The sequence below is a fragment of the Haemorhous mexicanus genome, chromosome 6 (assembly GCF_027477595.1).
Source record: "Haemorhous mexicanus isolate bHaeMex1 chromosome 6, bHaeMex1.pri, whole genome shotgun sequence".
Taxonomy (NCBI): domain Eukaryota; kingdom Metazoa; phylum Chordata; class Aves; order Passeriformes; family Fringillidae; genus Haemorhous; species Haemorhous mexicanus.
In genome coordinates, this window is record NC_082346.1 from 60,267,886 (window position 1) to 60,295,226 (window position 27,341).

General features: G+C 46.3%; 1 protein-coding gene across 1 annotated transcript in view; it reads right to left on the reverse strand.

The window, feature by feature from the left end:
* Window positions 1-27,341, reverse strand: part of PRKCH (protein kinase C eta) — a 113,326-nt gene that overhangs the window by 22,199 nt on the left and 63,786 nt on the right. The window contains exon 10 of the mRNA XM_059850521.1: window positions 22,379-22,533. Coding sequence (XP_059706504.1) covers window positions 22,379-22,533 — 155 coding nt within the window. The remainder of the gene's footprint in view (window positions 1-22,378; window positions 22,534-27,341) is intronic.

Consider the following 27,341-nt stretch of genomic DNA (forward strand, 5'->3'; position numbering starts at 1 on the left):
CCTCCCAGAGAGTCTCTATCTCTGTAATTGCCATTAAATTTAAACCGTCTGCCTCTCACTGGGTAAACGTAGCTCTAACCACATGAGGCAGAGCTCCAGCCCTTGGCTCCTCCACACTACACGTTAAACCCATTAACAGTGTCTGTTGTCTCCTCCTGACTTCTGTCCAGCAGTGTGAAACCTAACACTCGCATTTTCTATTTTCACATAACCTGAAATGTGACGTTACTCTGGCTCTCACTTGCTCAGGCCCTTGGCTACGTGCAGATCATTTCAGAAGAGGACCTCCCATGACCACAGAAGGCTGCTCAATGCTCTCTGCTCAGCAAAGTGACAGGAGATCATCCTACACTTCCCTCTCGGAGGTCTCGTGGGCCAGCACAGTGGCAGCCTCAGCCACGGGCTCCTCTGGAGCCTGCTCTCTCTGGCTGCCCCATAAGATAAATCCCTGGGAAAGCTGTGGTTTGAGCATTTGTCCCAAGCCATCCCAGCAGTTGTGAGCTCTGAACTCATTGCTTGATGCTGACAGGTCTCCCCATAAGCCAGCACGGCCACATGAGAGGAAAAACACTGACAGTTCTCTGAGATTTACAAGGAGCTCTTCATTTTCACAGCAAGGATTCCGGGAAGCTGATGAAACTGGAAGCCATCCAGCTCAGAAAGGCCAAATCTACCTCATTTCCTTAATACTTGCATTTTCCATCCAATATTTTTAGCAGTTCCATGAAGCAGTAACGGCAGAGAGGTTTTCTGAGGCTGCGTTTCTAAGGTCCAGCTGAGGTTCTGCCTTTCACTGGCAAAGCCTCCCTGGAAAACAGGCTCCATCCTGACTCAGAAAAGGCTGTCTTTGTCCTCACCCTCAGCTATGGCACACTGGCTTAATGGCCTTGTTTAGTCTAGACCCAGAAGAAATGACAAAATGAGCTGCTTCAGTGTCACTCACTGGGAGAGGTGTTCTTTGCACATCTGCTGCTCGAGTTTGACGTTTGTAGAAAACCCAAAATTACAATTGCAGATGATCTGGTCCTTTTCCAAAGCATCTGTCAAATGCAATTTCTCTGCACCAGGGACTTTTTCCAGGGAATGTGTGTGATACACGTACCTGCCATCTCACTCCTGATGTAGAAACTGTATTTGAAAGGATGAAGTTTGGAGGGTTTTTCCCTTATTTTGGTTTCAACACCCTGTTTTGGTAAAGGCTGTACATGTAGTAAGGATCCAGAGGTGTAAGGGTGGCAGACACTGGCTTCCTGCCTCCCCTCAAGGTTATCCCAGGTTTGCTGATCTCAAAGGTCCAGTTTACAGCCTGGTGCTCCCATCCCAATGCAAATCACTCAGTGGTGCCAGCCAGAAAGGTAAGTGTGGCTAACATAAAACTCCAGCCAACAAATGGTTTTCAAGAAATACACAATGAAAAACAAAATCCCCAAACGTGAAATTAGCTAAATGAGTAACTTTGGCTTTTCTGAAGGAAAAATTTTCCCTTTAGACACTCCTTGGAAACACGTTTGCGTGAGCAAATGTGCATTCAAGTTCCCTTGCAAGCAGGGATGAGATTTTAATTTTTCTCCACCTCTTCTGCTGAAGTCATTTTACTTCACAGAAATACTGCAATCTCCATCATGATGCAGAAAAATGCATTTCTATTGCCTGTTCTGGTAGCCAAAGTAATACACATTTCCAACTCCTCCTCCAAAAACATTGTAATTTTTTTTTTTTAATGAAGCAACTTCAACAGAGGAGAATGAAAGATGTACAACCTGCAGAATAGCACAGTTGGTAAGATAGTTAAGGGAAAGGCAGTAGTTTTCAAGTTGGAGGCTTTGCTCCAAATACAGTGGACAACAGATCTAAACCCATACTTTGATTAAATAAGGAGGAGAACAGATGGAGGTCTCAGTTTTATGTAAAGCCCTAAATACTCCTGTGAAGCTGATAATGTTTCCCATTTTCCTTTGCATTCATAAGGAACATCCAAACTAAAATACTTCCTTCTACCTGAAACCAGTGCTGTCTTGACTTGTAAAAAAAAAAAAAATTGCTTTTAAAAAGCTTTAACATTTATTTTGAACCCACAAAACTATTTTTTACCTTTCTTTCCATACTAAATCTTGGAGACTCAGTTAGGAAACTCAAAGAAAATAATTATTTTCATTAATTTATTCCCATCAGCTTTGGACTAGGGATCTCCACATTTTGGCCCCAAGATTTTATACAGCTTTTGGAATTGAGGCAGTTTCTACTGTAAGTCTTGGGTTGTAGAGAACTTGATTATAAATTCCCTCACAGAAAGTGGTTCACATCTCCCACATCTTTCTACTAACAACCAAACATTATTTATTTCTATGATGAAGTAAGCTTTTATAATCAAAAACTCACACTCTCATAGCCCCAAGGAAGAGAGAAGCATGTCCTAGGCAGTGGTAAAGCTCAGTGGCAGCAGGAAATACAGGGTGAAGCTGACACCTGCAACATCTTCTACCAGAGCTAAGACATAAAAACCCAGGCTGAGCTGCTGGTATTTGCTTAGGCACATCTTTAGGGCAGGAGGGAACACTGAAATCACAAATGAAACACCAGGTTACTGGCCTTTGATAAAGGGAGCCACAAAGGTGACATCAGAAAAGGATCAAGCTGCACCAAACTGGAGAAAAAGAGTTGAAATCCTGAGTTTTGCTGCCAAATAAAAAGAGGTAGGACACTGCTGTTACCCAGCATATAAGCAGTGTGTAGGCATTTACACACACCACTGTGTTGGCATGGCAGGCTGAGATGGAAAGTGTTGCTTTGCACATCTGCAGCTTCCCAGCACAATTCCCAAAATCCCAGGGGATTCAGTCTGTGTGCCCCATCCTCCCCAGCACTGCACAAAGAAATGTCAAAATACACAGGGACTGCAAAACATAACTTCAACTCTTTGTTTCCTTGAAAAACATTCCTTTGGGTAAAGAAAACATTTACTTTGGTTTCCAAACAACCTCTGAGGTGAAACCCACCCAGACCACTGTCAGCCACACAGACAGCCTGGCTACAGCAAACTGCAACCTGCACTGCAGTGTAACAGAACAGAAAGGAGGGGAAGATCTCTCCAGATATTTGTAATTCATAATTACCAGAAAGTAGGAATGAAACATAGCAAGTGCCCTTCTACACTGGCCTAACAGCCAAAAGTTGTTTTCAAAATCTGACCAGACTTCAGTGTTTAGGGACTGTAAATAGAGCCATCACGGCTCCAGGCTGACCTTCTCATTTCTCACAAACAAAGCAATAGCAGAAATGTGATATAATGATTCAAGGATCCAACTCAGACTCGGGGTAAGTGGTACAAGTAAGTGAAACCCCACTGAAATCCACACTCACTGCTGGGCCATTGAACAGTAGACAGGTGCCTGTCCTTGCTGGCCATGGGAGCCAGAGGAGGCTCAGGGGAAAGCTCCATCCTACAGCCACCTCAGCACATGAGCAGTGCTTCAGCCAGGAGCCCAGCACCATTCCTGGGGCTTTTACAGCCCCATCCCACCACAGCACATCCTGCAGACTCCACAGACAGCTGGGAGGGGAATGTGGCAGAGTACAAGAAGAGCCTCCTGCCTTGTCTCTGCTTCACCCAACCCACCCTGCTGGCACTGAGAGCACAGACCTTTGGAAATGCTCTGCAGCCATGTGTTGGGATAAAGGTGTGATGGATTAGGGATACTCAGCCTCCAAAGCAGGCTCCACCTCTCTTGCAACACAAGATGTTACAGCCTGATGCAATATGGACTCAAGTCCAGGGTCAGACACAGCACTGGAACATGCTGGAAGCTCTCACCACAGCACATGGCCAAGGACTGCCTGAGGGCAAGGTCAGGAGAGGGTGAATTAGCCCAAGACAGATCCTCACACCTGCACCTGTGCTCTTCAGGATGTCCAAAGGCACTCGGTATCAGTAGTGCACACTCATGGGGTAAGTCTGATTCTTGCTCAGTTGCTGTTCAGACTAAACAGACTGGCAAGCACTGCACCCAGAAGTGCTCTGTCATTATTATTATTTTAAAGTCAAGCAGCCCTTCGAGCACAAGGACAAGTTTCCACAAGCATTCTGCCTGCATTAAGGCAGCACCATGGGGTTTTTGGCAGAGATGGGCTGGCACCCAGTGCTGCTGGCTGTCCATCTGCCTGACCCCTTCCTGCCTGCAGGGGCTCCCTGGAAGCAGCTCCCAGCCCACATCAGAGCACTGGCCCTCTCCTGCTAAACCCCGGGCTGCTGCTCTGGAGACAATGCACTGCCCAAGGCACTGACTTCTCTTACAGCACAGGAGATGGCATTACCCAGCATCCAAGACCTCTCTGGTGGTTTGAAGCAGCAGCACTCCCACCTCCCCTCCCTCTGAGCACTTCAGAAGGGCACCTGTGGAAGATTAACACAATTACTCACAGGATTTCATTGCTGCTGAGATGAGCAGGCGTGATTCATCCTCCAGTTAAAACAAGAGTGGTAGGCTCAAGTATAAAGGCAGAGACTCAAAACCCTGAGCACTCCACCAGAGATGATCACAGAGCTTCCCCCAAGCTGGTGCTACAGACCCAGTGGGACCTCACCGAGTCCCTCTGGGGTCAGGCACACCCACAAACTTCCCCCTTACTACACCCACAGCAGCTGTAAGAGGGCTGATGACAGTGTCCAAAGGCAGCTTTACAAGGGCAAAAAGCCATGGGGGACATGTGAAATGGGGCAGCCACGAGACAGAACCATTACTGGTGAAACACAGGCGTGCTGGAGGTTGCCACACTGGAGTAATCCCAGAGATGGCACAACCCCTGTAATTTATTTATACATCCAAATTGGTGTGCGTGCATTTTTTATAGATGCTTATATATAATCTATGTATTATTTGCTGCACTTTTATGTGGGACTCCACTCAGAAAAGAGAAGCTGCCCTTGAAGTGTCTCCCTGAATCCCAGAGCATTTGTCCTCCCATTCACTGCAGGAAGGGGAGAGGTGGATGGAAAAAGGCTTCGTGTCCAGCTTTTGGTATGGATGCCACGCTCTCTCTCTGGATGAGCTGCCAGCCTAGTCCTGTGATAGACTCCTCAGTCCCACTGGGCAGCAATGCTGGAATTTGCTGGCCCTGAAACATTACTTGCTGAGTTGCTCCCAACAGAGCTCTTATTTTACTGTTGCCAGAAAAAGAGGGAAAAAGGAAAAAAAAAAAAGAAGAAGAAAAAACCCCCACCAACCACAATGTTTCTTTTTGTGCATCCCATTGCCTGAAGTCTTCAGAGGAGGCACACAACAGACTCAAGACCCAAAAGCAGGGACAAGAATCAGGGGACTGATGGAGCTAGGAGAGGTTAAAAAGCACAAGCCTGTTGTGTCACTTTGACAAAAATAGATCAATGTTAATTCAAAGCCTGATATGGAAATTAAAATTAAATCAGGTTTGTGCCCGCAGCACAGCATGGTCTCAGCACTACAAGATGGAGTGAGAGTTATCCAGGATTAGTCATCACCAGCTGCCCACAGCCCACCACAGGGCTGCTGAAGGCTCCAAACTGCCCTGGTAGCATCAGGGTTGGCCTGTGCTGCTGAAAAGGCTCCTCCCTCCCCCAGCACACAGGACAGGTCCCCACTGTGTGCCACCAAACCTGCCCTGGGGGAATGAGCCAGCAGCCCACACCAAAGGGACCCTCCTGCTCATCCCACAGCTGCCATGGAACCCACCCTCCTCACACTCCAGTCTTAGGAGGAATATTTCACTCCTAGAAATATCAAAGAAACGAAAAACAAAGGTGTCCCTATCCATCAGGATGATGTGTGCAGACTGCCTCTGGCACTGGCTTGGGCAGCAAACCAGCCTGTGCTGGTACTGGGAATGGCAGCAAGGCTCTGTGGGAAGGACACTCCTGCCTGGAACCTGTAAATCTGGTCAGGCAGACTTCTCCACATTCATCTGATACAGGTAAGGTTCACTGTACTCTGAGCCTGACTAAATCCAGGGAAATCAGTGTAAAAAACAACTCCAGTCAAGTTCACTCAATTCTGAAATAGGCCCTGCCCTGAGAAAAAAAAAATAAAAATTACTTAACCTTATTAAGGCTCTGAATTACAGATCCAGATTTATAAAGCTAAGGCTAGAGGTGCTAATCTCCTTTCTATAATGGAATAAACAAAGCTGAAGGCAGAAGTACTGTATTTTTAGACAGGATTTTTAAAAGCACCTTCCTCTGGCCTGTAGATTTCCACTGCCAAACTTACTATTAACTTTTGAGGGAGCATCCATGCTGGCCCAGCATGACTGCTTTTGAAAATCTCACCATCTGCACTGAATTTTTATGCACAGAGCAAAAGAACAGTCTCCCTGCTAGTGACACATTGTGGGCACAAAGTACACAGCCACCCCACTGCTGCACAGGAGGGGGCTCTGCCTGGTTCCCCTTGGAAGAAATGAATGAATTTCCCAGGAAATGCTGTCCTGAGAGCTGTTTCTTAAAAAAATAAACTGACACCATCACTGACATAATTGGCTCTTTTTTTTTCTAAGACTCCAGGGAACCTTTAGGCAAACACAGTGCTTTTCTGACTGCTCTAATCTCTCTGCTTCTGACCACAGCAATCACTTAAACATAAAATGGAAGAAGTTTTTCTAGGAGCCTAGAAGATGGGTCATTATCCCAAGATTTAGTTTCTCACTTCATGTGAATTACTGTTGCTATTCACTCATTACAGGTGATTCACCCAGAGCTGTGTGAAGCCCAAGGATCCTGGATAAGCAGGGCAGAGCCAGGTGCAATTCCTGGCTGGACATGCTCAGCTCTCTGCAGTCCCACTCTGACTCCTCCCAGGCTGTCTGCATGCAGGAACCAGTGACACTGACCTTTGTGCCAGGCCAGCAGGGACAGACCAGATCCCATGTGTCACCCCAAATGCCACACAGCATCAAACAGACCCCAAAGTGCCCACCAACAATGCTGGCTGGTGTTATCCCATGGCACATCAAGCACCTAACCCTCGAGTCTCGTTGGGCTGGGCTCCCTCTTCAGCTGGCACAGGGGAACAGATGCTTTCCCAAGCCACTTCAGGCCCTCTAAATTTGACTCACCAGCTGACAAGGCTACCAAAGTTCCCAAATTAGGTGCCTTAGATGGCTCCCTGATTGTTGGTAAAGCAGCAGTAACCCAGAGCAGGAGTCAAGTGATGCTCACCTGACATTGCTGCCAGGCACAAGGAGCTGCCAGCTGCCTTGCTCCTGTTGTGTATGAAACAAATTAATCACCAAATGAAATAAGCACTGTCTCTAATGACCCCATCAAGGAAAAAAATAGAAATGGGACATGAGTGAGGAAAGTCTGTCTTTACACTGCTCAGCCCTTGAATTTTTAGCACATTCACACATCAAGTCCCTACAAGTCCCTTTGGCCTCTGACACGTGTGACCATGGAGAAGGTTGCCCAGGGTGTTGTGTGTCTAGCTGGAAATATGCCTCCTGACATATTCAGATTTTACTATTTCAGCTGTGGAAGATCTGAAGCCATCAGCTCCCTCTTGCTTACACAGGCTCCAATTATATGTCTTGCTTATAAATCCCTTTGGTCAGGAAGAAGACACCACAAATCCCCACCAAAACTTATTTCTAGTCTAGGAAGACAAGGAACTTCAGGCAAAAACCTTGGCGCCTCTTGCTAAGGCACCACATCAGATCAAAACTCAGAATAAGAGATTTTCAACCTAGACCTCCCATGTTTACAACACAGGCCAGAACTGCTCAACAATACAGATTTTCTATCACAATACAAAAGTTAGTCAACTTGAAGGCAAGGTGATTCTCAAAAAGCTCCTTGTCTGTGCTCAGTAAGTCACATCCAGGTGGCATCTAAAGTGCACTGGTTCTTAGCTCATGTCCTCATCAAAGTTTAGCACTCTCCACCTACAAGGCCACATTTTTATTTTGTGGCAGGAAAGTACTTCTTAATGTTATTGACAATTCCAGTGGGCTCAGCCATCAAGTACTTCAAACTCATCTCCACAGTCAAGTACTGCTGCTCTCAGACTGGACTGTTGCTCTCAAATACTCTCCCATGAATAAATAATTGATTGAGGACTAATGGAAAACCATGGAGGCTCAGGGAGAGCAGAATGACTGTACTGTCCTGAGAAAAAGGAATAAAAAGGGCAATATTTTAATACCAACATGCTGAAATGCATCACCCACAACTGCCACATTAAAGCTAATGAACCCCTGGAGCTTTTCTAGATGGATTTGCAGACATAGAGCAATAGATGGCCCATGTCATCTCTGCACTTTGGGGACATCATTTGTAAGGTTACCTGTCCTCCATCTCTGTTCTCAGACACACTTCACGTTGCTTCACTTCACAAATGGTTTGCAAAGGTCTCCATGGTTTTACTTGAGGAATGATTCCACAGTACCTGAAATGATCCCATGGCTGTGAGAGCACAGGACACTGTTCGGGGGTGCTGCTGTGGGTGCTGCAGTGTGCTTTGTCCTGGGCTGTTAACAGGAAAGCAACCACACTATGACACAGCAGCTGCTTTCCCCTCAAGGTTATGTCCAAGAGCACCTGGAATCAGCTTTTGAACACTGGGTTACTTCACTTCCCACCTCCCATTGTCCCTGTGGTGACTTGGGAAGCACCACAGTGATACAAATGCAAACCCACCCTGCTTCCTCTCCAGCCAATCCCTTAATTTGGCGCTGCAGGTTTGGAATCCCTGAGTTTCCCTTGCACACATGGGCATCCCCACAGCCACCTGGAACTCAACCCTTGGGTATTTGGTTTCCTGCCCCCACCCCAAGAGCCTGCTGGCACTCCTGGCACCACCAGCAACCATCACCATGGCTGGAATGACTCAAACCACAGAACACCCAACAAGATAATAATGTTTATCAACAGCCTCTCATCCCTCCACAGCAACCAGGGCAGCTCTGCCCAGGCATGGAGCTGACACCCAGGGTGATGCTCGGATGCAGCAGGCTGGGTCCCAGAGTTGACCCAAGCTGCAGGGATCAGGCAGAAACACTTTTTCTGCACATCCCCAGATGAGCCTGGCAGACTTCTTTGGCTAGTGTTTGTCCACCCTGGCTTTCCACGTGGAGCAGAAGCACTGCACAGCCCGCCGGCCCCGGTGCCCACACGGCACCTTCATTCCAGAGGAGTCAGAGCTGGTGACACATGACTCAAACACGCCGTGAGCTGCTCTTAATCCCAGCAGCCAGCGAGCAGAGCTCCCTTCTGTCCTCAGCTGCCCTTTTCTGGGCAGCTGTAGCTTTTCCTGGCACCTGACTAGAAACCCTGTGGCTTTCACCTCGTGCGCATGAGGTAAAACGTGGATTTGGGCTTAGAGCCTTCCTGCATCCTGAAAGGGAAGTGTTGGGGTTTAGCACTGTCCAGCTGCTAAGGTGGTATTGGGGCTGCTTTTCAGAACCTAGAGACAGCAAGATCCCTTTTGCTGGTGATTTAAGTCTCCTCCTCCAGCAGCACAGCCACAGTGCTCTCCAGCTGTACCTGCCCTGTCATACCCTGTCCCACCCATGCTTTTCAGGGAAGTGAGGGTGCTGCAGCGATGGAGGGGGAACCCAGTGCTTCCCCACACCTTACAAAAACCTCAAAGGCAAGAGGAAGGCCCTGTCTGTGGCACAGCTGCAGGCTCTGTCCTGGGCAGAGGACAGCACTTCACCTTACTCATGTTACAAGCAGTTACAGGAATGGAGTCATTTCCCGGGGTGGCTCTGGCCAAGCTCCCCCCACAGCTCTGTGTGGTGCTACACAGGACTTCAGGGAATCATAGAGGAGGATCACAGAATGGCTGTGCTTAGAAGGGACCCTAAAGATTACCTCATTCCAACCCAGTAGCCGTGGGCAGGGACACCTTCCCCTGAAGCAGGTTGCTCCAAGTCCTCTCCAGCCTGGCCTTGAACACTTCCAGGGATGGGGCATCCACAGCTTCTCTGGGCTGCCTCAGTGACTTCAGCCAGCCCCCCTCTTCCTTATCACACACCCCGAATTTTGCCAGACCCTGCTCATATCACACTCCACTGCTCCACAGCACTGTCCCCTAGCATGGGCTGAGCCATTCCTAGGACCAAGCTGAGCCATTCCCAGGACCAAGCTGAGCCATTCCCAGGACCAAGTACTACTCAAATGAGTGAGACTGGAAAGTCTCCCCTGCCTCCACACGAGTCCTACGTGGGTCTGCTGCTGGTATAAACCACAAGTTACTTCATGACTTTCTGGCAGCCACAACTGGCATCATCAGCCAGTGAGTGAGATGGGCTGTACACCCATGAGAGCAAAACCACAGAGAATTAAACCCTGCAGTGGGCTGGCAGAAAAGCTATGGTACTGAGAGCTCTCAGAGTAGCCAGAGAGCCAGAGGCTGTGACTCACTGGGAGAGGCTGCACAAAAATAGGGCTTTCAGCAAGGCCCACAGGGATTTGTACAGGGAGATTCTTCCCCTAGAAACAGGCAAGGGGACTCACCTCACGTTTCCCATCAGGGAGCAGATCCAATGACTGCTCTGCCAGAAGAGGAATTCACTATTGTCCGGCTGCTTGTTTCCAGCCTGGCTAAAAATGGGATCACAGGAGACTAATTGCTTCACTGGAGGAAAAAAAAAGAACTAGTCTGGAGTGATGGAATTATTTTGTAGACTGTTGTTGTTTGGGTTTGTTTCCATCCTGGCTTAACAAGCATTAATGACTTCAGATGGGAGGAGGAAAGCCATTAGGGAGAACACGATCCACACATTTACCTCTGGCCCAGCACACACTTCTGTCCCAGCCAACCTCTACAGCTCTGATGGCACCCCTCCCTCCTCCAGCCCTTCAGAATGCAAGAAGGTGGCTGAGAGCAAAGGGAAATGTTGATTTTTTTCCCTTTTAATTGGCCTGACTGGAAATGCCAGCCTCCCTGCGGCTCAAATACTTAAGCATGTTAGCTATGCTCAGCAGCATCTCCAGAAAAACTGCTGTCCCTCCTCAGCAGCAGGGAAACAAAGGGAAAACATCCCAGCAAAGTGGATGCTCCTGGCAGAAATCAGCAAAGCCCAGAGCCTGTGAAATAAAGTTTGTTTGTTTTGTTTGAGGAAGCCACGCTGAATCTTCTGAGACTCATTCTGGTGTCTCTAGCAGAGACAGAAAGAAACCCAAAGCCAAGACAGGTAATTAATGTTGAAATTCCTCCTTACATAACAGCACTGGGACAGACACTCACTTGGCCAGTGCTGTGCAGGGCTGTGCCAGCACAGCCCAGAGAAAGCCTGGGAGGAAGCAGTGCCTGTGCTATACCCAGAGGCTCCAGCCACCCTTGCACGCTGTGGGCTTCATGGAAATAGGGATTGTCTGGGAATGATGTGCCTATTTCTATAACCCAGCTCTGCTGAAGGACAGTTGTCTTTTAACTGCATCCCCCCCAGGGAACAGGACAACAGCCTGAATGGCCCCAAACCACAGCAAGGTCCCAAGGAAGGCACAGGCAGAGCAGACTTGGAAATATCAGGAGCTTCTCTGGAGAATAGGTGGAGATTTTCAGCATGAGCCTGGTTGTAAGAAAGTGAGGAGAAAGTAGGGAAGGCTCTTAGACAATCAGTGATTTCAATTACCCTGTTCTAGACATGACAGAATCTGAAATACCCAATACTCCATGCCACATTTAACTCATGCACAGGCAACAGCCTGGCCTCCAAAGACCATCCTCTCTCTTCCACATGTCCCCATTCCAATGTCAGCTTACTGGCAATATTTGGCATTTGCTGCCTTGCTTCCTGGCCAGCAGGGATCCAGAGATGCCACAGGCTGATGCTGGGAAGCAGCATCCAACAGTTCTGGCAGGAACTTCTCACTGTCCTGTGGCTTGGGAAGACTGTCAGTCCTGAAGAACCCCAAGGCAGCTCTGAGTGGAGATGATGAGGGGCAGTAAAGAGGGCAGGCTGCAAGATAGTTTCCCATTAATTTTATCACCTCAAATAGCTGTCCTTCCCCTGGGGCTATCCCTGTCAGGGCAATCAGCAGTTTGAGTGAGCAGAGCAATTTCACAAGATCAAAAGAGTCTAGGGGAATCTGTGACATAGAGACTTTCCACGCATGAACCCAACTTCAGCACACTCAAGCCACAGATGACCTGTGGCTGGTTTCCCTTTGCTCTGGCTCATTTCCAAAACCTCATGAGTTCCAAGAAGCAGCACAGTTTAGCATTGCCTTTTCTGACAGCAGACAGGGAACTATGTTTCAAATGACTCAGTCACTGATAAAGGATATTTATTTAACAGATATGGTGCCACAAAGGCTTATTTGGGCATTTTTTCTTTGTGTAAGGATAGAGGGGAAAAAACATTAATTCAGGTTGGAGTTACACCAGCCCTATCTCAAACCTACCACCAGCAGATCAGCTGCCATCCATGGGTCAAAATTAACTCTGCAGTGCCAGGCATGAGCTGACTGCCTGAATCTCCCCTGGCTTGCTGCATCCCAAGCAGCACAAAGGACACCAAGAGCTGTCACCCTCCTGTGGGGGCTGGCCCTGGCCCCAAAGAGACCCCAGCAGGAGCAGGCCCAGCTGTGGCTCCAGGCTCTGTGCTGCTGCAAGGGTGGAGTGGCTGGGCAGTGCTGCCCTCTGACCTTCCCAGGGGATGGATTGTCTCTCTGGGAGCTTGGCCAGCTGGCAGCAGTCACAGCTTCTCCTTGGCTTTCTCATTTATCAAGGCTGGACAGAGTAGCAAGAAGCAGGAGTCAGCTGCCAAGGTTTTTGCTCCTTCTATGCTCAACAGGGTCTGAAGGTAGAAATTCTGGCTGTAAAGCTGCTGTTTGTGGACCAAGTTTCAAGATACTGCTCAAAATATATGAGAAATTAAATGAGTAATACTGGAATGGGGAGCTCCAGCTAGGAAGAATAGTTATAAAGCAAAAGGAAAAAAAAGAGAAGGTGCAGGAAATGTCAAAGGTTACAAAGCTGATAAGATTGTGTCAAAATCCTCAAAGCACAGATAAGCATACAATTCCTCAACTTATGGCTAAGAGACACTGACAAACAGAAATACAAAGCACACTAATTCAGCTTTTAGGCACGAGTCAACAAGGACGTGGGACCCTGCTACATTTTCATGCTCAGGTAAATGTCAAAAGGAACGTAACAAGATCCAGAGAAGGGAGGAGAAAACCCAAAGCCTGCTTGCTAAATGTCACACACCAGCTCAGACTCTCAGCACAAGTGCCACAGAGTCTGGACACAGAGACACAGGGCAGCCTCACTGCCACAGCCCACGCTGGCTGACTGGAATGTCCTTGGAGAGTCTGAAGGGAGCACTTCCTCCTGCCCCTGCTGCCACACAGGTTTGCACATGGCATAATGCCCCCCTGCTCCCTTGCACACCTAACCCTGCTTTCCCCTGTTCACCCCCTCCTCCATCCCCCTTCCTTTTTCAGCACAACAGTCAAAGATGGCATGACCCACTCTGGCCAGGCACCATGACAAAAATTGCTTCAGATCAGAAATGCTTCAGATGTGGATGCACACATCCTATTGGACAGACTTAGCCGTGGCAGAATGCCTGGATCAGGGATTTAGCTGGTAAATAACCTCCCCTACTTGCAAGTCATTTTCTTGATTCATGAGCTCTCCTCTACCACGCTGCTGAGAGATTTGTGAAAGCAGCTCTGCATGTTAATAATAAATTGTGCTTGTGAAACTTTAATTGATTCTGAAGGAATCAGCTCAGAGCACGGAGGATCTCTGTGGTTCTGAATACATCACATTTGTACACAGTTGAGACTTGAAGGTTTGCTCCCCTTTCCAATGTTGTCAGCTGGAATACTGCCACAGCTTCTGTAGTGGAATAATAACCAGGTAATACAATTCCAAGATTAAATTGTGCCCTCAGGCACAGCCTCATAAAAGGGGAGGTCCTCCAACCTATTAACAGTAAAGGTGCCATGACTCAGAGGCCAAATGATGAGCAATGCTTTCCCCTTGCTCCATGAGAATAGGCCCCATAAACAGCAGCCTGGCCTGCAGCAGCAGCAGCTAAGGACAAGCCCCAGCAGCAGTTCAGCTGGCACACAAATCAGTGCCCACCATCCTGCCCAGGGTACCACTGGCAGGAGAGGGAAATCTCTCCCAGACATTCTGAATTGTAAAGCACTTATTACTGCAGCACTACCCTGTCATAGTTGAAATTTTTCATTGTGTTATTATTTTTAGTTTATATCTATCTGTATCACTACAGGCAGCTCTGAAATAGAATCTATAGACAAGGTGTGACAGCGATGCACCACTGATATTAAAAGTTGCTGGATGGCTTTATGAAATTCCTCTGCTTGCATAAAAGCAGAGTAACCCACCTGCTCCCTGGCATAAAGAACAAGATCTAAACATCAGGTGCCATTCTTGCTGCAGCTAAAAGAGTAAGTCAAATTCTCCCTGGCTAACTACAGCTATTGCTGCAGGCCAAATATTTCAACACAGATTCTCTCGTTGTGTCCCTCACAAATACAGCAACTTCACTCACTGCAACACGTTGTGATGCAAGAAATCTTCCATTTCAGCAAGTCAGAGGAGCAGATGCAACACCATTTTGTCAGCATAATCCTTCTTTCAAGAAGTTGTACGAAACATTTATTAAGGTTGACAGAGAGACCTTTTCCCCAGCTATATATATCAGCCTCCCTAATGCCAACCCAGGGCTCATGTTCTCAGAGAGTGACACTGAAAGCTTCCTCGTTTTGAGATGGGTACAAAGATCAACAAAATTACTGGATTAATGCTGGGCAATTCTGGAGAGCTCATAGCAAATGTTTTCAAAATTTGTGAAATCATACACCTGAATGTCCTTGGTATCAGGGAACATGCTAAAAGTCAGATGAGCAGTTCTGGCTAAAAACATAACAGTAATATTTAGGGGCAGTTTTTAAAAACAAATTTTAGTAAATAACATAAAATATATTTAAGTTTTTATGTTTTCTCCTTCTGGTGACCTCTATGCCTTAAAAATAGAAAGAAGAGAGCAGGAAAGGCAGAAAACCAGTATTTTTGTAGAAAAGTTTCTTAGATTCAAAAGCTCTAATCTAAATATTCCCTGGTGCTCTAGGACTTAAAGACTGAGCCTAATTCTGGTTTCCAAGTGTCCATTCTTTGCAAACTTGTCTGTAATTGTTACACATAGCTATTTCTTAATTGCATCTGCATGCTCTTTCATTGTGAAATGCCTGCATGAGGATGTATTAGTCACAAAAGGAATGCCAGAACACAACTCACATCTAATCACCTATCCCCTCCACAGATGAGGGGATTTTTTAACTTTTATTTTTATGTTTTTATTGCACCAGCTCCAGAATTCTCAAACAACACCAAGCTCTCATTGCAAGCATTCCCTAAATGACTCTGTGCCTGTAAGAGTTCACATGTTTTAATATGCAAATGCAGCAGCTACACCAAAAAAAAGTGAAAGGATGAGAGACTGGCATTCAGCAAAGGTTCTCCAGCCTTGGGGCAGGTGGATGAACTACACAAACTCTTGAGGCCCTTTCGAGCTGGGATTTTTAATGATTTATACAAACTCATTATGTGCAGGGTTTGCAGGTTTTAAAATCAGTCCCTTTAAATAACCATAAAGGAAAAGTAGACACTAGCAGAGCCAACAACTTCTGTGGGCTATTCAGTAGTCCTTAGTCATGTGGAAAGTTCCACCAAAGTTCACAGACGATACACACTGGAGTCAATGGGGCACAGAGATCTGATCTGTGGATCTCCAAACAGGACTGCTCTTGGTAAGCACAACTGTAAATCAGGCCTGAACTGTCCTGCACTCTGACTGATTGAACATGACACAGAAACGTGAGAGGATGGGCTTTTTTTTCCTCTCTGCACTTTCCATTTGATCAAGTGCAGAGAAACAACCCTTCAAGCACTGCATGCCAGAGGCTGTAAAAGAGCCCATCTCACAGGCATGCAACAAGCACATCAGAGGGGAAAACTCTGGAAGATGCACTGTCTAGAAGCACAAATCAGTCTACAGGAGCTGTTGACTGTCAGATAAGATAGCCACAGACATCACTACACTCCTGACCCTCACACACATCCCTTTATGTTTCCTAAAGCTGAATGAAGTGTTTCCAGAGACTCCAGCATGAAAATTCCTCTTCTACACTAAGCAGTTGTTGTAGGGATGGGATTGCTGGTGGGGTTTTCTGTGCCAGTTTGCAGCTTTTAGCTGATTTGCTTCACTCATTCACCAGATAATCAGCTTATATTTCATCCCTTATGCTGCTCTCAGAAAACAGCACATCCTTCATTTTGCCCTGCTTACATTTACAGTCACTCTGGTCTTTGGGGCCCCAATCCCACACTGCACTGAGCCTCAGAGCTCTCCCAAACAGAGTTCTTGAAGTGACAGAGAGCAGATCCCACAGCTGAGGTTAGGGAGACTCACACCCATTTTGGCACTGGTTGAGCTGTTCCCACCCTTTCCTCAGATGCAAACAACTCTGCCCACACAGCCAAATCCATGGGGAAAAGAGGCATAAAATATATCAAATCAGCAAAGATTACCTACAGAGGCATCGACTGTAGCACAGTCAAGGAAAAACTTTCACTGAGCAATAAAACAGTTTGGGTTGGAAGGCACCTTAAAGATCATCTCATTCCAACCCCCACTGCCATGGGAAGGAACACCTTCCCTGTCCAACCTGCCCTTGAACACTTCCAGGGATGAGGCATCCACAGCTTCTCTAGGCAACCTGTGCCAGGGCCTCACACCCTCACAGTAAAGAATTTCTTTTTTATATCTAACCTCAATCTACCCTTCTTCAGCTTAAGGCCATTCCCCCTTGTCTTATCACTGCATACCCTTGCAAAAAGTCTCTCTCCAGCCTTCCTGTAGACCCCTCTTAGATATTAGAAGGCTGTTATCAGGTCTCCAGGCAGCAGCCTGGAGGTCTTTCATATAAGGTCTTTCAGAAAAGCTTAAAAACACCTGATTGAACCAAAGGCTTATCTTTATTTACCAAGAAAACAAAGCTATGCACAGCACCTAAGCAAACCACCAGTAATCCCTGGATAGCCCCCCAGCCAGGCAGTTTGCCTTGCAGAGCACTGCTGCTATCAGTCACAGATCCAGTTCCACTGCTCATTTACCTCCCTGGGGAAAGCCCCTTGACTTCAGGGGAAACAAGATCTGACTCCAGATGTGAAAAAGGGTATCAGAATAAACAAAATCACCAGCTGAAAAAAAAGACACCAAACAAAAAAGCAACAACCAAAAAACAAAGGAAAGAGTGAACATGAGGAATTCCATGTCTACGCTGTCTTGACCCATGGAAAAAGCAAACAGCACACTAATAAAAGTTCCTCTGTTAACAGTGGCTGTATGTAATTAGGAAAGGCATTCAGCTTCTGTTTTCAGCATGTAATTTTTAATTGATTTTGCTGAAAGAAACCTTAGTGTTATTTCAGTTAACAGCAGTCTTTCCAGCAAAACTGGTCTCCATAAAAGGCTTATATAAAGCTTCCTTCAAGTGTCACAGGCTCATTGTTTGAATTGGCAGGGAATTAACCTGTTGCAAAAAGCCCATTCCCTATAAAAGCCAACAGTCATGAGACACACAGCTGCAGACCTGATGGGTCTCCTCCACCAAGGAAAGGTGATGAATTCAGAGGCCTGGCCAATATCCAGCAATCTTTCCAGATCCCACAGGAGAAAGTTTTTCCCTGTCATAAGAAGTCTCCCTCACAGTAAGGAGATGCTCTCCAGTAACACACAGAGGAGTAAACACTGCCAGTTAATATGCTTATCTTATTTTCCCCAAGAGCTGGAGTTTAGCCCCAAGGCCAGACCATGCTCTCATCTGGATAATTGCATAATTATCTTTTGCCCTCCAAAAGGACCATGCATCCTATTAAAGACCTTTGAGTCACAGGACCAACACAGCAGAGCACAGGGATTCTTTGCACACCCTCCCACACCCAGAGGTGTGATAGGGCCTCTCCAGAGGGGTCAGCTGCATTAGAAACACTGATAGAGACACCAAGGCAGTGACATGAGCTGACCAGCAGGAGCCCTCAAGATAAAAACAAGGTTCTTCAGCCAGCCCTAGTCCTTCTCAGCAGTGTTTTATCTCCTCTGGCTCCTGGCCAGCTGCATTACCTCCATGCTACATCACCTGCAGCCTTAAGGATGGATCTGCCCCCGTGCTGCGCAAAGCTGTGAGTGGGGTATGGAGGTGTCCAACTCTACACCTCAGGCTTGCAAAACCACCACTAAAGGACAGGGTGCACAGCTGACATTGTGTCCTGCATGCTACACTAAGCAGGATCACCTGTATCACCCCTGCAGGTAGGAACAGCTACATGCTGCATCACCTCTGCAGGCAGTGGAGGTGTGTTCTGAAGAGACCCTCTCAGCCCAGACATCCTGCTAGTGAGACATTTGCAGAGAGAGAGAAAGGTTTGTCACAGAAACTCAGGCTGTGCCACTAGGCTGGGCTGACTGCTTTATGTTGCCTTTAGAAAGGTCTTACTGTATTTTATTGTAAATCTCAAAGTCCCCTCCTCCAAAAAAAATCCAACCCTACCGCAATCAAATTTAAGGAAATACTTGCACCTGCCCTCAATACTCAAGTAGGTGACCTTGGCATGTGGATCCACCCCTCCCAAAGCTGTACCTCAGCCCATGCCAAGGCCTGAATTTGAGGGCAGCAGGGCAAACCAGCCATTTTCACAGTAGTGCTACACTGAAGGAAATGTCCTGCTTTTAAAATAAACTCTTACAGTCATCCACTATCTCTGTGCTTTTTAGCAGACTGTGAGTGGACCCGCTCCTCGTGCTGAGTAAGCCACTGTGCAACCCAATTCTGCTCAGATACACTGCTTTGTTTTGTTTCTGGCAAGCACAGAAGCCAAAATATACTTCCCTACCCTGGGAACTGCTGAACTGGAAAGTGAAAGTCGGTAAAAGCTGCCTCAAGAAAAATAGCACATCCAGCCATTAGAAAAATGACAAACCAACCTACCTATCTGCAACAGAGCCCAGCACAGTAATTTCCTTTAGAAATAATCTTGGAGAAAGCAGCCGTGCACAAATATTGCCCTGTGAGCAAAGATTTTATTTACAATAAGCATGATTATTACCTAACATTTTCCTGGCAGCATCCAGCATGAGCTGATCCCAAACATGTCCTTGCCCTCTGTGGTTAGGGGTGCACAATACACTATTATGTGACACATAAAAAGATTTTTTCATGTCTGGATGCATTCCCCTGTATGATGGGCTAAGGAACCCTACTATACTTGCTAATTTTTTTTTTTTTCCCAGGAAGTAACTATAAATAGGTGCTGCTAAGTTGACAGCTAAACCTCAGCTCAGGGCAAGACAGAGACTTTTCCTTGATAAAGCCAGAGAGCCACCTCTCCTTTGTAATGGTGCAAATGAAGAGAGAAAAGTAAAGGTTTTTGAAACTGAAAGCTTTCTTTTAAAGAGCCCCAAATACATACAATGTATGTTTATGGGACCCCTATTACATAGCTTAGTAACAAAAAGGGAGTTTCTTCAAAATGAGGAGCAAACTCACTGAAAATTTCAGCTGAAACATGAAAACCATCTCATGAGAGAACCAATCCAGCTGTAAGCCCAATTTTAAAATTAAAACTCACATATAGCCAAAATGCATCATCTGCCTCAAAAGCCCATTCTCAGGGACTTACAGTAGCAATTGCAAAAATATTGCTCTACAGCTATTTCAAATTGCTTGTGTGTGGCTGAAAAAGGAATCAATGACCACCTAATTTTAGCAGCCACCAGCACCATCCTGCCAGGCCACAATGACAAGTTTCAGCTACTTCTTGATGAACTTTCAGTGCTGTCTCTCAAACCTCTCTAGCATTTCAAAGAGAAAACCCAGCTTTTGGCAGCACTTGTGACAAATGTAACTTGACTTAGCAGGGGAACACTCACTGCACTGGTAAATGCAGATTCTTTCCTGAACTGCTCAGTCTTGAAGGGGGAAAAGAAAAATACAGTATTATTAAATTAAGCCCAGAAGAAAAATAAATGACACAGAGTATTCTAGGCCAGCAACTCTCTTCCTCCACTGACCCTGGAAACCCAGAAAGATACCTTGCAGAGCTTGTGGTAAAACCCTTTCTGGTCAGGCTATTTCTAGTGTCTCTGCCCCCTGCTCCCTAAGCAAGCACTCACATTCTTATCATAAAATCTGATCCAAACTCTCTTACACAAGTGCAGTGATTCCATTCTGAATATCCTCTTCTATCCTGCACACTCCCTCCCAGAGCTTGGCATTTGTGACCTGACAGAAGCAACCTCAGCTCAGTACAGCCCCAGCCAGCAGCTCTCTCCCCTTACATCTTCCAGAATCCTAACTAATTGTAAGAAACTAAGTCACTCACCCCGCTGCAGACCTGCCCCATGAAGGTGAAGCTACCTGACTCCACAGCTTAACTAGTTTCTCAACAAGATCAAAGCCTGTGTAGTTGTTCGAGGAGCTTTCCAATTATTCCTTCAGTTTCTATCATGAATTACAGCAGCACTTGAAGAGTGCCAAAACCCAGAGGGATCAGTTACTCCTGCCCTGTGACAGGCAGCAGGCTGGGGCAGACAGGACTAGCTGTAAGCACAAGGCATTACATTATGCACAGACCCAGTTTTGCTGCTGAATGACTGACAATAACTACTGGATGTCACTATTTTAAGGAAAATGTCATTTGTGTAATTATCTGGCAGGGTCTCTCCTCAGTGGCTGGCATTATTCACAAGGGAAGAATTAGACAGAAATCCAGCTGTCGAGTAAGGAGATTAGCTATTCTATACAGACAATCACTGTGCTTTAGGAGCTTGATACATAGGGAATATATCACTACTCATCTTCAGGCTCTCAGGACATGAAGAATATTAAAATGACACTCCTTCTCTATTTCACTGTGCCATATATGTCACATGAGTTCATACTTAAAAATATTTTAATATTCTCTGTCCTCACCTGACCATCTGTTTCTTACTGGAGCTCAAGCTAGGAAGAGACAGAGAAGCTGCTTTTACTTGACTGATCCTATCATCTCCCCATCAGATAGAAAAGTGTCCCTTGAATGGCCCCCAGCCCTTTGGCCACTTTAGCTCTCAGCTATTCTGGTTTTTGTGAGTTCAAACCTAAGTTTATCTGTCATGGGAAGATGTCCTACTCACTGGGTTAAACTATGTGAAGTCCCAAATCAGATGACATTTGGCCCACCCCACAGAAATGGCACTAACAGAGCTGGACTGGGACTGGAACTGGTCCCATCCTGCACCCAGCTCTGGATCCCAGCAGCACAACTGTAACCAAGCAGCAAAAAAGAGAGACTTGGCTTTATTCTTTGCAGTGCTGGCATGCCACAAGTGGGACTGAGCAGGGCTACAGCAGGCCACACTCAAAACTACGTGCTTTGCTGCTGGATTCCAGGTAAGAGCATTCCAAAGAAAACAACAGCCTGTTCCTCCTCTCCAGCGCTCTGGGCACAAGGATACCAGAGGTGTTGTGTGAAGTATGGCAGAAAGAAACCTTTCTGTACAACCAGACTGTCTCAGTGCTGACACCTCCCTGCTCCAGCTGTCCTACTCCATCCCAGAAAAGGCCTTGCTCTGTCTCTGGGGCATGAGGGAGGATGCTGGTTAAATGGTGCTGCTGGCCTGCACGGCAGCCTGTCTCTGATCCATGCTGGCTGCCCTATGCCTTTATGCTTGAACTGACAGGGGAGCACTTTAGCAGCACAGAAAGGAAAAAACACAACCAAACTGCCCCCCTGAGTACAGAAAAATGACAAATAACAAAGGAGAGCTATGTATGGGAAACAGCTTCCTGAGAAGAGCCTTGAGACCTCGAGTGGAGGCTGACGCATGGAGGCAATGTTCCAATCCTGCTGCACACACAAAGATGCCAGACATGGGCAGGAAGGAAAAACTCCTGCTGTAGGACCATGGCAGGAATGAAAACACTTTTAGTGGCTGAGATGAGTGGCACTGAACAATAGGCATGTGAAATAGATAGGGTTTAAAGACAGTAGTTACTGCAGGGAAGCACAGGCTTTGGTGTGACCTTTGGTGTATTAGCCTTGAAATAACATGGCACACTGGCCAAAGCAGCAGATCCTTACATTCACCCTGCAGAAAATCTGGAAAGGTTTCATTTAATGCCTGACCAGAAATTTCACTCCCTCCTGGAAAGTGGTGCACCCTGGCCAACGTGCAGGGGGAATGTGGAGGTACTGCGACCCCCCCAGCTGACAACTTGTTCCTGGTGGGCAGCAAGTGACACTTCTTTATTCAAGCAGAAAACTCCAGCTCTCATCTCAGCCGTGGGGTTCAGACACAGGGAAGCCATGAATGCAGAGCTCACCTGTAAATGATGCCTCTGCTATGGAGAAACATGAGGGCTGAAATAATTTCCGCAGCGTAGAACCGGGCCCGATCCTCGTCGAAGCGCCGCGACTTCTGGATGTGGAACATCAAATCCCCGCCGTTGACAAACTCCATCACGAAGAACAGGCGATCCTACACGCAGGCAGACACAACAAACACAAACAGCATTAATCACAGCCTTGCTCAGGCTTGGAAAAGTCTTAGCAAAACTATTTTCTCCCAAGCAAAAACAGATTAAGTGAGCTATCGGAAAAGCAGGGCAACTCCGATGAGGGGGAGAGAGTGTTGAGGAAGACTCCACAGATATCAGTAGGCTAATTAATTACTTTATTATACTATATTATTCTATATTACATTACACTATATTACATTACATCTAAACTGAATTTGCACAAAGTACCCAACTTTATTTAACTGCACAGAATCTCATGATTGTCAGCCAACAGTCCCTATACACACACATATGCTTGGCCCTGATAGGCCAAGGAAACAAAACATCACTTTGGGTAAAAAAAAAAAAAAAAAAAAGCATTCTACTTTGGCACCACACAGGAGCAGTGAATAAGATAAGAATTGTTTTGATTATTCTTTTCTTTGCTTCTCTCAGGTTCAGAGTATGTGAATCCCACAGTAAGTGTGAGACCGTGAGTGGGGCAAAAGTTTGATTTTTTCAGGAAAAATCAAATCAATGCCAGGAAGATCTGTTAGTATCTCCTGCCCTGCACTCCTCCCAAAAGTTTTGAGGTCAGTGGTGAAATAAATGAATAAACTCCTGTTCACATGTGGATTGGGCATGTTAGTAAGTGTGTGCTCATCAGTAATCAGCTCCCACTGGGTTTCTCTGACTTATCCTTAGCCTCAACCAGCAAGGAATGATAGCTCTTCATCAGTACTCTCTGAGCTGAGTGACACAAGAGAAATCTGCAAAAAATCACTCACTCCCTAGTAAACACCTCAGATCTCAGGGGGAAGCTGCTCCATAACACAACGTGCATAACCAGACTGCAGCTTCACCACAACAGCACAACACTGTCTCGAGGATATCCCAACATTATTTCTGGAGAATGTGGGCTGTTTTCCAGGATGGGATTTCCTGCCACACACTTGCATGGCAGCAGCTTTTTGGGCCCTCAGGTTCCAGCTTTCCTCTGACTAACCTGCAGACACCTCTGGGGAACAGAGGAACTGATAAGCATGAAGCATAAATAAAATTTTCTGCTGAGCAGAAAAGCAACCTGTTTGATAAAGTTCAGTTCATTAACCACAGCTGTTGGTCTCTGAGGTTTCTTTTTTGGCTTTGTTCTGGCTTTTGCAAAAGCCTACAGATAGGGAGGCGCTTGCTTAAGCTGTGTGCTCCACAGTGAGTAGGGGTTTCACATGATTTCACTTGATTGTGAGAGGAAGGACACAGAAAGATTTGGCACAAAAATAAACCCTGGAATTGTTGCCGTCCAGTTCAAAAATTCCTCTCAGCAATTGTTTCAGGACTTTCAGTATTTGTTGTTAGAGTTTTTCTTTGAATATCAGGAACAAGCAGATTGCAAAACAGGCATAGAATTCAACTGAGATCAGCCAGGCTTTTAATGGTAATATTTGCCCTTCTTTCCCACAAGCCTCTTCCCAGGTCTGATGCTACTTATCTACAAGCTACTTTTAAACCCTCTCTAAGTTTAAGAGGATAAGCATTGTCGTGCTCCACTTTCTGGCAGCCAGCCAGCTTGAAATGACTACTGGTATTAACATCTTGAGATGCACATGGCAGAAGTAAAACAACCAGAAATTCCCTCATTTCTCAATGGACATGAGCAGGAAAGCAAATGGTTGGTAACACATGAGGACAGTCTTCTTCTTCACATAGCCAACCTGGGCTCTGCCCAACAGCTCCTCCTGGGCTCCTTCCAGAAGGTAAAGATCACGAAATCATAGAATCATCTGGGTTGGAAAAGACCTTTAGAGACCATCAGCCACTAACCCAACTATGCCAAGCCCACCACTAAACCATGTCCCCAAGTGCCACACATCTACACATCTTTTAAAAACCTTCAATGATGGTGACTCCACCACTGCCCTGGGCAGACTGCTCCAGGCAGACTGCTCTTGGCTACCCTTTCAGTGAATAAATTGTTCCTCATATCCAATCTAACCTTCCCCTGGGGCAACTTCAGACCATTTCCTCTTGTCCTGTCCCTTGTTCCCTGGGAGCAGAGCCCGACCCCCACCTGGCTCCAAACTCCTGTCAGGGAGTTGTGCAGAGCCAGAAGGTCCCTCCTGAGCCTCCTTCTCTCCAGGCTGAGCCCCTCCAGCTCCTTCTCATCAGACTTGTGCTCCAGACCCCTGCACAGCTCTTCTCTTTCCCTGGACACACTCCAGCACCTTCTTGCAGTGAGGGTCCCAAAGTGAATGCAGAATTTGAGGTGCAGCCTCACCACTACTCCCAGCACTCCCAGAACTACTGCAGCACCAAGGCCACGTGCTGAATTCTATCTCCAGTCCATAGAGACAACACCACCTCATTGTTTCACTCTGTTTTTATGAGAGGGCACTGAAAGACACCCGAGCTGGCTTGTCTAGGCAGCAGTCTGAGCCACAGCAGCATGAGCTGGGCAAACCCATCACCAGCCTTGGCTCTTCAGCCCACATCAGCCCTCAAATGCCACATCTTCGCTGCAGATGGTTAAACTCAGCCTGGCTGTGCTGTGCCTGCCTGTTCCTCTGGCTGCAGCACAGGTATCACCTCTGCCTCTCCTGTCAGGCCAGCTTTAACATCTCCTTGTTATTCTTTCCCACCTCCTTCCTTGCTGATCTCTCCACATGACACATGCTTATCTAGCCCAGCTTGTCCAGGCATCTCCTCAAGCCCATACTTAAAAAGAAATCCCTCTTGCCAGATCCCCAACAGGAAGCAATTTAATTTACCAGCAGCCTGGTGAGGGATGGTGTGTGTATTTATGCAAGAGATACATATGCCTGTATAAACATGCATCCACTTAGGGGAACACACATGGACTTGCTACTCTTTCCTTAAAGGTGACCTTCAGGGAAACAAAATTAACTCTTCCTATCTTAAAACATGTATGTCCAGCTTCTCCAGAGCAGGCAAAACTCCATGGCCCACTTCACACTTCTGGCTGTACTCATCTTTACTATGATGCTTACAGAAAGACACTGCTTCTTTCTCAAATGTTCAGGTAAGCACCAAAACAGCTGATTTTAAAATTCACATCACTGCTGCCATGGAATTAGCAGCTTTTTTTGCTAAAAACTACTTTTGCTTCAGACTGACTGCAAACCTGAGCAAGTATAACTGCACGTGTTATATGGTCACACCCACCCATGGACTCATTTCACTGGTCAAGCATAGATCCAGAACTTGGGGTGACTGCATCTTTTAAATTTTTTTCTTCCTTAAATTTATTTTAAGGAGGTCCACGTTATTGTCTGCCCACTTTCCTAACACTTAGAAATCCCACAGGGCTGCTGAAGAAAAGAGCAGGATGGGTTTTACAATTGGTTTATAATGCAGCATTTGTGCACTGGTAAGCTGGCATTTGGAAAATCAGTACTAATGACCATCAAAGGGGGAAAATCATCTAAAAGCTGGGCAAGGCCTTCCATTTTTACTCTTAAGGAAGATCTTCAGCTTGCAAAACTGCAAAGAACAACCACTCTCACAGGAATCATTAAGAAATAAAATAAACACTGGTATCCTATTGAAAGAAAAAATAGGAGGGGAAGGAAAGAGGGGGGGAAGGAAAGGAAAAGAGGGGGAAAAAAGGAGGGAGCTGGAGGGAAGGGGGAAAAGAGGGGAGAAGAGAGAGGAAGGGCGGGCAGGGGGAAGAAAAGAGAAAAGGGAGGGAGGGAAGGAGGGAGGGAGACAAACAGGAAAAAAAAGAGGAAAAAAGAAAAAAAGAAAGCAATTTGCAACCAGAAGAGTAAGAAATAGTAAATAACTTAAGAAGGGGCCAGGAAAAGTAGATCTTAAAAAGCAGATAGTTCAGACACTTGCAAATTTGACCTAAGAGTCAGTTACGTGTCTCCTCCTTTCTTGGGGACTATCAGTGGGAATTAGGTGGAGTTGAAAGCTGGATTGTTTTTTGACAGGGCCCAATGCTGGACGCCTCACATGTCTGTTTTTCTATTGTGCTTTGCCCAGAAGTCTGCCTGATGTGGTATCTCTGTTTGACGTGGTAAGAAAGGAGCATTTGAGTCAACAGGAAACAGTGACACGAAAGGCTTCACAGCAAGTGGCAGCCACAGGAGGAAATCACATTGCACCACTCCTGGCCTGGGATCAGGATGAATAAACTCTCAGAGCAATTGTTACTGTAAATTAAAAAAAACACTTGGAGGAAATAAAATCCATGGAATCAAGCAGGTTTATTTCAACCTACATGTAGAGATTAATCCTGTCAATTTTCACGCCAGAGAGCTGTCTTTTTTATTTTTCTTGGCTTTTCTAAAAATTTATTTCTTTTCATTTCAGTTTTCCATCCCTATCTGTTCACCCATTAGCAGGGCAGGGGCTTGATAGCAGCTACATACACCCATTATATTTGTTCATTGTCTTAGGGGGTTTTGTAGGGCTTGAAGAAAGTCCCTGACTGCAAGAGTCACCAAGAAGGACAACCCACACACTGGTTACTGCCCCTTGCAAACACTAAAATCCATCTCAAGCATCACTTTAGCCCTTTGTCCTCACTAGCTCTACAAGCTGTTTTGGATCCTCATACCTTTGCTCTTTGTCATCACAGAGGAAGAAAAAAAATCCTGATTTTATTTAAAGAGCATCCTTTTTCTCCCTGTGCCCAAAAAGGACAGTGTGATGGCCAACTTCTACCCTCTTCTACTTAAAAGTCATAGCTGATGTCCATTTACAACCCACACAAGACCTCCTGGGGACTTATCACCAATCATAAGGCTCCAGTTTTTCCCCCCCCCAA